Source organism: Austrofundulus limnaeus, unplaced genomic scaffold (genome assembly GCF_001266775.1).
Source record: "Austrofundulus limnaeus strain Quisiro unplaced genomic scaffold, Austrofundulus_limnaeus-1.0 Scaffold2, whole genome shotgun sequence".
Classification (NCBI taxonomy): domain Eukaryota; kingdom Metazoa; phylum Chordata; class Actinopteri; order Cyprinodontiformes; family Rivulidae; genus Austrofundulus; species Austrofundulus limnaeus.
In genome coordinates this window covers 1,990,724-2,000,584 of record NW_013952404.1, presented here as the reverse complement: position 1 = coordinate 2,000,584, position 9,861 = coordinate 1,990,724, and the positions used below count along the sequence as shown (strand labels likewise).

General features: G+C 39.4%; 1 protein-coding gene and 1 long non-coding RNA gene across 3 annotated transcripts in view; one reads left to right on the top strand and one right to left on the bottom strand.

Moving 5' to 3' along the window:
- Positions 1-2,664: 2,664 nt before the first annotated feature.
- LOC106518911 (uncharacterized) lies at positions 2,665-3,761 on the bottom strand. Its single transcript, XR_001310379.1, has 2 exons — positions 3,525-3,761; positions 2,665-3,251 (listed from the first exon to the last, which is right to left on the bottom strand). It is a non-coding gene; the product is annotated as an uncharacterized LOC106518911 (long non-coding RNA).
- A 943-nt stretch (positions 3,762-4,704) lies between these two features.
- The window catches only part of iars2 (isoleucyl-tRNA synthetase 2, mitochondrial), a 13,331-nt gene continuing 8,174 nt past the window's right edge, over positions 4,705-9,861 (top strand). Inside the window, exons 1-13 of one of the 2 annotated variants that reach the window (XM_014010332.1) lie at positions 4,705-5,106; positions 5,338-5,460; positions 5,559-5,712; positions 5,791-5,939; positions 6,312-6,361; positions 6,442-6,551; positions 6,633-6,720; positions 7,504-7,619; positions 7,793-7,962; positions 8,054-8,144; positions 8,959-9,110; positions 9,228-9,388; positions 9,593-9,695. In XM_014010332.1, coding sequence (XP_013865786.1) covers positions 4,837-5,106; positions 5,338-5,460; positions 5,559-5,712; positions 5,791-5,939; positions 6,312-6,361; positions 6,442-6,551; positions 6,633-6,720; positions 7,504-7,619; positions 7,793-7,962; positions 8,054-8,144; positions 8,959-9,110; positions 9,228-9,388; positions 9,593-9,695 — 1,737 coding nt within the window. In that variant the 5' untranslated portion in view covers positions 4,705-4,836. The remainder of the gene's footprint in view (positions 5,107-5,337; positions 5,461-5,558; positions 5,713-5,790; positions 5,940-6,311; positions 6,362-6,441; positions 6,552-6,632; positions 6,721-7,503; positions 7,620-7,792; positions 7,963-8,053; positions 8,145-8,958; positions 9,111-9,227; positions 9,389-9,592; positions 9,696-9,861) is intronic. The other variant, XM_014010339.1, reaches the window with a different exon arrangement.

The following is a 9,861-nucleotide window of genomic DNA, read 5'->3' as shown; positions in this document are numbered from 1 at the left end:
GATTTCTTTGTATGTATGGATCACTTGGGTTGTTACCAACATCTGGTGAAAATTTCATGTCATTAGCACCTCTAGTATTTACTGAGAAAAATGGTGACGTGTTSAATACTTATTTTACCTGCTGTATGTCTTGATCTAACACTAAACAGTGTTAAATCAAGACTAATAGTGGTACAGTGCCACTGCCATTTTGTCGTGCGTTTGAAATTGGCACATTTGTTCCATTATTTAAAAAAAAAGGCAGATTTTATTTAAGTTTTACCAAATTTATGGTATACTGGAAGGGTCCTATCTTTCAGTCTCAGAAATCATTGCTTCAAAACTGGTGACTTACAGATTTTACTCCTTTTATTCAACATATAAAACAAAATGAACACAAATCCATCAGTTTTTGCTTTTCAATCAGAGGCATTTAAAAAGTAAAATATTCMCAATTAATTTTTGTATATATATTTTTTTCCTACAACACACCATAAGGATGAAAGCTCAAGTGTTTTCACGAAAAGGATTAGAAAATAAAACAGGGTCAGAGAGCATTCAGAAACTGCGCGCGCTTCTTCCATTAAAAACAAAGAGCTGGGTGAAATCCAAAACAGGCTCATGAGAGTTTTTAAACTGAAGACCAGTTCTCCCAATCCACCTGCGCAGACACATCAAACCCAGTCCGAACTGGTCCCATCAGCCTGAGCGTCCGTGGAGSAGGAAAGCTGCTAAAGCCAGCGGGAGCACCAGCAGGGTGCAGCAGGAGGARCCGCTGCCGGAGGAGGCGGCAGTGGTGGCAGTCCTAATGGTTGTTGGGTTGTTGGTGGGTTTTACTGTGGGATCTGCTGCTGCAGCCATCTGCAATAATATTTAAAAACTTTATTTAAAAAAAAAGAAAAGTTTCTCGCAAATGGCATAATTTGGCGCTGAGTTAATTGGCGCAAAGTTTGAAAAAGTGAGCATAAACTCAGTAAAGCCATGAGCACAAATGAGTCAAACTKGAGTCAAGATAAAAATTAAATAAATAAGTCGACTGAGATGAGAGTTCTGAAATGTGAAAGAAAWTTAAAAAAAAAAAAAKGAATCAGTTTTAAATCGTCAGAAATTAAATCTAACTTTGCCCCCGAGTATCCTCCAGTAGAGCCAGATTAGATTTAAGCTGAAAGAGTTTGGAGAAGCAAACGAACCTGTGAGGAGAGACAGAACAGCAGCACAGCTGCGAGGACAGCGACACAGAGACTCTTCATCTTTCTGCTCCGGGAGGAAAAAAAGCTGCACTTTATTCCGACAGCTCAGGCAAATAACACCGAAGATGCTGCTGCTGAGGTTTTATACGCGCAGTTACGTCACCAAGCTCTACAGCGCACCTGCTGCAGCGTGTGACGCGTTCAGGGGGCGTCCGGAAAAAATTAAGTTAAATTAAACTAAATTAAATCAAAACACGTTTTCTGTTCCATTCAGAACAAAGTACCATTTACTTTCTTACAGCACTTAATTTGTATTTTTCCCCGAGTACTTTAAACTGTTCCTTTTAAGTTTTTTTGTAAAGTATGTTACATTCAAAACACTCTAAGTTGAAATATGACCAACTCAAAAGTAATTCTCCGCACTATTAAAGTGTTGACAATCGGTTTATCTAAAATATATGTAAAGCAATTTACACAATTTCTTTTGACAACTTTTAGCATGAATCTCCCTTTTCTGCAGATTCTCAGTTCATCTCATTTTATGCCTACTAGTTTAGTCTGTAAAAAATTCAGAACATGTTGCCAATTCCAGAAAAAAAAACCTAAAATACCGACATGAATCTTTCAAGTCAAACATTTTTACATTTAACTTAGCACACAATTTCACCCATTTTGACAAAAATAAAAAAACCTTGTGAACTAAATTTTGAGCCATTGTAATGTTTACATTTAGACAGGTGTCAAGTAATTAAGTACAACTATTTTAAGTAGAAATTTGTTTGAGTAATTTTATTCAGCCTACTTTAACATCTACTTCTTACATTTTAATGCAAAAAGTATTTTTCTATTTGACTATTCCATTGTTAAGAAAAATGGAAATCTTTCCAAATACATGGATAGTGAGAGTTTGATTGTAGTCATGTAAATATACACCTGACACCCAACACACCTGAATGACAAAAATCACATTCCAGCTGTAGCCTAGAATGAAGGGGATCATGGCTGAAAAAAAAAAAAATCTAGTCAGTTAATTGCAAATTTAAAAAAAAAAAAAAAGGGGGTAGAATATAGAACCCTGTGGCACAGCCGCTTTTACCTTATGGCTTTTAGTCTTCACTTTTATTACTTTATTAAAAASCTTGAGTTGATACTTCTTCCAAACACTAGGATCTATACTTCTGAAGTAATGAATACRTCAAAACTTCTGCATTTAGAGACTCCTTTTCACGTGTGACTACCTCAACTAAAACACTTATTTCAGGCAGTCCAACAAATRGGCTTCTGGTGAGCATAATTTTAAAAGCAGAAATACCTCAGTCATTTGTGATCTGCGACAGAGTTGAGTTTTCCCTGGTGAAAATTTTTAACAAGAAATCCTATAATCAGCCTATAAAAAGGGGAGAACAATTGCAGCTCAGCTGCAAATGACTGAAAATGCAGTAATGTAGACTGGTGGCCCACACGGTTACCTTTAAAAGTCATGAGTCATTTCAAATATTTTATATAGCTTTAATTTACCTAGACAGGCATAAAAAGTCAATTACAAAGTTTATCATCAAGGCCTTCAAAAATTTAACATTTTAAAATATTAATAAGCACAAGATTTTCAAACCCCAAATTCTCCCATCTCAACACAAAAACACCAGTGGTCATCCTCCGCCCACATTAGAACAAACATTTAGTCCATGATGACAGACGATCAGAGAGTCCTGCTTCAGTGCTCAAACACAAGACTGCACTTTTCCCCCTCGTGAGCTCTAGTGGAAACATCTCCCTGCTCCAAAGGCAAAACGTGGGTTGACTATTGAAGATGTCCTTTAGAGGGAAACATCTTTTGAGAAGGCCAGGTTTACTGTCCCACTCCATTTGYGTGGGGGAGAATCTGGTCAGTTACTGGGACCAGCCTTGAAGGGAAGCAGCAGTCAGAGTGAGAGGGAACAGCAGAGTGAAGGTGTCGATTCCTGCAGAGCAGCTGCTGGAGTTGGACGAGTTGTTGGCTGCGATAGTGGTACCTTTTGGGGTAGTGGTCGACACATTCGTGGTTGAAGTTGTGGGTCTCACACCACTCTGTGTCATGACAATCTGCAAATAAGTGAATACATTTTTTAAGRTTTGCCACAAACATTGATGGCACAAAATGAAACTTCAGTGGGGCAAACTGAGAAAATACAAAATAAATAAATTTCAGTAAGTGTGTTAAGGATTCTACTTCAAGTGGAGATGGAGTTTTAAATGTTTAACGCAACACTGGAGGGTGAAGAAGCTGACATTAAAGCCAAGTAACCAGGATGGCCTTAAACACCAATTAGCCTATCCTATAAAMCTTTAAAAGAACTTAAAAAGGAGCAAACATACCTGTGGTGAGAAACAGAAAGCCAGCAGGAGAGCAGTGAAGAAAACAACACACATCTTATCCATCATTCTGCTCGACAACGACACAAACCCAGAAGGACTCCACTGAATTCTTCCAGCTGGTTCTGAAGTGATTGATGGAGGAGCTGCTGCCAAGTTTTTATACCCCCACAGTGACCTCATCAACCATCAGCACACCTGGTGTGTGAGTGTGCTGCATTCATGAACATAATGTAAATGTTCAGCTCTGTTTTAGGCAAGTAACTCAAATTTATAAGCTACTATTACACAATACAATCAAAATATTCTTAAACGACATTTTTTAACTTGGAGATGGTAACTTTACCACACATGCAGTGATACGGATCATGCAGATCGCACAAGTAAACCATCTTACAAGAACAAATATAATGAATTGTACAAACAAATATAGGCAATTGTTGCCTGAATATAATTTTTCAAACAAGTAGTCCGATTTTAGCTTAATGACCTTGTTGAAGGCAATATACTGCGTTATTTCAAGCAAATGGGTTATATTTAGCTTTTTTTTTTGTAGTTGTAAGTTGTTTGTGTCAGTGAACACAAAACTGGTTCAACATTTCACTTTAGAAGCCTTTTTTTTTATACCTGAGTAATTCTAGGGCAAGGTTAACAATGCACACCTAAAGTTTTTTTGCAAACCGCCAATAAAATCTAAGAAGAATAAGAAGAAGAAGGGCAAGGTTAACAGTAAAGATACTCATCTGAAAATTATAAATAAAAAGGGGAATACAGACAATGATTATTTCATTGTTTATAAGTCTAGCTAATTGAAAGCAAATTATGAAAGGATAAAGAAGATGGTGAAGACATGTGCAAATACGCTACATTTTCCAGAACTTTCAAACTCACAAATTTAGGCACAACAAAACAAAATAAAACAAAACAAAACACAACATTCAGAAAAACCTTACTTAATAACAAATTTCTTAAGTGACTTAAATTTAAAGATTGTGTAAGAAACCTAAACTTAAGTAACCTAAATGTTTATTTCTAAGTTCTAYACAGTACCTTTCTACAAATTAAATCTACACAAATATCGCCCTCTATCGACTGTTTGTGAGTAAAACTGTATTTGCGATGACCCTCCTGGKTTTCCGTCGTTGTCCTTCTTTCAATTTCTTCCGGACAAAACACAACGCGCACTTACACGGTTGAAATGAAAACACAGATAAACGACTAGCAAAGCGGAAGCAAGTGCAGTACACTACTTTCATTTTATTTATTTATTTATTTTTTCAACTTTATTTAATTCTCGGAGCCGACTGGCCTCTCCATGCTGCTGTGCCGGGTGTCAGCCGTGAGTCAGGTACTAGCGAGATGGGGACGGAGGTCACATCGAGGAGGTGGCCTCCTCCTCAGCCGTGCTGTCTCGGTCAGCTCCGGTCGCTGTCGGGGTGTTAGCTCCGGAGAAGACAACGCTCAGACCACGAAGGAAGGCTCCACTCAGGGTCTGTACCGAGACACGGTTCTCCTTCCCCGGACAAACTTCCCCATGAAACTGACCGGACAGAAGCTTTTGGACAAAGAACTTCAGATTCATCAGGTTCGTCCCACCAGTCCAGCCGACACAAATTTGTTGTGAAGTGGTTTAATTAATTTAGAATGTAGTCATTTTTAYACACATTTTAGACAACTTTTATTTACTCTACAAATTAGTTTATTTACATTAAAAATACCAAAACCAGGTAAACATGCAGCCATATTAAATCTGTTTAAATGCTCAAATGTGTTTGTTTTCAGTGTGGATAAACTTGTTTCCTTCATGGCTTTGCAGGAATGTGGTTTTGCAGAGTTGTACTCCTGGCAGAGAGAAAGGAAGGCCAAGAAAGAGTTCTGCCTGCATGACGGACCCCCATATGCCAATGGAGACCCTCATGTTGGACACGCACTGAATAAGGTTTTACTGCTTAAAATTTAACCTCTTCAATATGATTGTTCTTTTGCTTTTTGCAAGCTTTGAAAGCTCAAAGTCACACGGTAACATTACTTTTTTAGATTCTGAAAGACATCCGTAACCGTTTTGAGGTGCTGAGAGGACGGCGGGTCCACTACATCCCAGGCTGGGACTGCCATGGCCTGCCCATTGAGCTGAAAGCTTTGGGACAACTGGGCACCGGTGGTCTCAGTCCGCTGCAGATCAGACAGAGAGGTGAGGATGGATTGACGGCGGTCCGATCAGCACCAGGATTTGCCATTGCTGTAACAGTTTGTGTATATTTCATTTTAGCACGGGAGTTTGCTGAAAGGGCGATAGCTCGTCAGAAGGCCGCCTTTCAGCGCTGGGGGGTGATGGCTGACTGGGAGCAGTGCTACTACACATTTGATGGGGCCTATGAGGCAGCTCAGTTAAAAGTCTTCCAGGAGATGCACAGCAAGGTGGGCCTTGAAGTGATCACTTCTCATCCATACAACACTGAAGGGTGTAAACTGAGAGCTTATTGTTCTACCTTCTGGGGTCTGCACTGGCACAGATTTCTTCTGAAACCTGTCATTGATGTTGTGTGATCTCTGTTGAGTACATAGCCTTAATGAGCACCATTTAGCCTTGATTTCACACTTGTTTTGCTTTATTGATATCAGAAGCAGAATATAAATGTTTTACTTGGATGAATTAAGAAAATACAAAAGGCAACAACTGATGTAGGAAGATGTAAATTTGTAGCTTACAACGCAAACTAGTTTATTCACAGTGAGCTGTGTTTGCGTTTTTTTATTTTTTAAATTCAGTCTGATATTGTTTTCCTGCAGGGTCTTATTTACCAGGACTACAAGCCCGTCTTCTGGTCTCCTTCATCGAGGTACAGCATCGGCATGTGCCCTCATATTTTCCGCGTGTTTTCTTGTAAACCTGCATCGTGCTGCCTCTGGGTGTTCACAGGACGGCCCTGGCTGAAGCAGAGCTGGAGTATAACCCAGAGCATGAGAGCAGAGCCGTTTATGCCACGTTCCCTTTGGTCACGCTGCCGCCCGAGGTCGCATCAGAAGGAGGTAATTCAGCCGCACAYACATTAACCGTTTAAAACCACTCGGATGGTTGTCCTGACTGTGTGATGATGAAATCATTTGCAGGTCTGGAGAACGTCTCTGTGTTGATTTGGACCACCCAGCCATGGACCATYCCTGCCAATCAGGCTGTTTGCTACATGCCTAATGCCCAGTATGTACACATCACAGAATAGTAAAACAGAATGACAGTTTTAAAGCCCTCTGATGCTAAATATTGCTTTAAAAAGTAAATATATTATTTATAATGTGAGCTTCTCATCTTTTGCTCAGAACTACATCTACGTTTTACAATCTTATATCCAGCCAAAATGTATTTTTGATCTTATATTAAGACTGATATAATGAGCAAGAGCAGAATGTGTCAGGTTATTAATCTTGTTAGCCTGGAAATTATCCTGATTTCAAGATGTTTTACCGAGTATAATTGCTCTGCTTTCCTGGCAGATTATTCCACTTAATTTAAATATTCTTTTTTGGCTTGATATAAGATTGTAAGACTTGTTTAGATGGACATATTTTTGCAGTATATAACTTACAGCTAATTAAACATGCTAAAAAGTATATTGCACAGTTGTGTTTCTTTGCGTTCCTGTTCTTTTGAGAGATTTATGATAAATGGTAAACGACTTGAACTTACAGTATAATGCTTTATCAAGTCCTTATGGACTCCAAAGCGCTTCACACTACAGTCATTCCCTCATTCACACACTGATGGTGGTAAGCTACATTGTAGCCACAGCTGCCCTGGGGCAGACTGACAGAGGTGAGGCTCTGCCACAGCTGCTACATTTATGTGAAAACCTGCATTATTACAAAACCTAACATTCTGGCAAACGTATTGCAAATCCATGTTATTGTAGTGTTGATGTTTGATGCTAGAAGCCTGTTTTATTTTTCTACATGGATTCATGTTATTTTTTTTGTTTGTTTGCAGGTACTCTGTGGTGAAGAGAGCGGATAATTCTCAATTGCTGCTGGTAGCGTCTGAGCGTACGGCCAGCCTGGCATCACTGCTGCACACAGAGCTGCACAGCATCAGCACTTTCACAGGTAATAACCCCTACTCTTTCACTACCAACTGACAAACATTTACAAGCAACACAGAAGCATTTTGTGCCTACAGTCCTGCTCGTTCATTACTTCTCATTTAGACTGCAAATCAAACTTTATTTACAATTTTAATCATGCAAATTTTCACTTTTTGCCTCTTTTGTTTTTTTAAGGTTCCCAACTTGAAGGCGGGATATGCAAACATCCCACAATTCCTGACAAGCAAGTGCCGTTACKGCCAGCCAATCATGTGACCATGGCGAAAGGAACAGGACTGGTCCACACGGCTCCAGCTCACGGCATGGAGGATTACAACGTGGCTTCACACTTTAAACTGCCTGTGGTATGTGTCTCATTTTTTTTAAACAAGCAGACATGAAATAGATGGGGTTTTGTCTGACTATGATGTTTCTGTATGTTTTCTTCTAATAAAGGAGTGCATGGTGGATGAAGATGGCAGGTTCACTGAGCTGGCAGGACCTGAGCTGCAGGGCCTCTCTGTGATGACCGAAGGAACTGATAAAGGTACTGTAATGGAAAAAATACATTTAGTTTTAAGCATGTAATTCATGACATACTTTAAAGTGCCTGTGACATGCTTATCCTTCAGATACAAAGGAAACTTGGCATACCACACATCATTGTACCCATTTGGACACATAACTGACCTATTTTTTTTTTTTTCACTTGGCTTGGAAAAAGGGAAACAGGACGTGACATCAAAGGGGAACTCCTTTAGGAAAGCTAACTCACTGGTCTTTGTTTTTTGAAACATTATGATTTGAACTCTGACTTTTATTTGTTTGTAGTGACTCAAAATAATCTAAAACATCAGATTCCTCTCCACAGTCTGGACAGTTGAGCATTTTAGCTTAGCTCTGTTTTCATGCAGACACTCCCCTTTGACATCACTTCCTGTTATTTCACATGCAAATATCTCAATAACTGTTAATCTCAGCAGCATGAAAATTATTTTGTAAAACGTTCTCAGCGTTATCTTTCCAAAAACACATTTGTATTATTAAAAATATTTTGATGTCACAGGCATTTTTTCTTAATGTCTAAAAATGACTCTTATGAGCAGAATGATGCGTTCTACAATATTCAAATGTATTCAAATTTCTCATACTCAGTGTCACTACATCTGGTAATAATAAATAAATAATGACATCAATAAAACAACTAATACTTGAGTCATCAAATGTCTGATCTGAGACTTGTAAACAAATAAAGAAAATGTAATGGTGTAATGATACATGAGCTCTTACAGATGAGGAGATGCAGTATTCTGTTATATCCATGTTTGTTTATGTGCAACCTGCTTTGCTGGCTGTTTYAGTGATTTCCATGCTGAAGGAGAGCAGTTCTCTGCTGCTGGAGGAGCAGTGCGTCCACAGTTATCCATACGACTGGCGAACGAAGCAGCCCATGATCATCAGACCCAGCAAGCAGTGGTTCATCAACACAGAATCCCTCAAAGACAAAGCCAAGGTAAACCTGATGTAAAGTGTGTACGAGGAGAACAGAAGGAACTTTGTTGCACCAAGAAATGATGTGGTTTATGTTTGAAAGATGCTTCTCATACGCCGTGTGTTTGTGCCTCTGAAGGAGGCGCTGCAGAAGGTCCGTATTCTGCCCGAGTCAGCACGAGGCGGCCTGTTGGTCATGCTGGACAGCCGGACGTTCTGGTGCATCTCCAGACAGAGAAGCTGGGGGGTCCCCATCCCAGTTTTTTACCATAAAGAGACTGGAGAACCTCTCCTCAACAAGTGAGCTCACACCACCCTCAACTGAATATATACTGGTTCTGTCTTCAACTTCAGAATAAAGGTCCAGTTGTTTGGATTCTTCGAAGTTTTGAGGACCTGAACTTATACACTGCAAATCAATRCACACAAGAGTGTAATGATATTTCTGTTCTAACCGTCTTTTTGAAAAACCTGTTATAGTAACTGTATGTCTGTTCTCTGAAGTTACACAGTGACTCACATAGCAAAACTCTTCAAAGAAAAAGGCAGCAACTGTTGGTGGGAGCTTCCCATCGAGGCTTTGCTGCCCCCAGAAGTTCTAAAGAAGGTGAGAAATCTATGAGAAAGACACAAATATACAATGTTGTATATGCTGTTAAGTGCCAGGAGGACTGCGACCAGTTATACATCGGGGAAACAAAGCAGCCACTGTTCAAAAGAATGTCCCAACACAGACGTGGACAAAGTACTCAACTCTAGTACTTGAGTAAAAG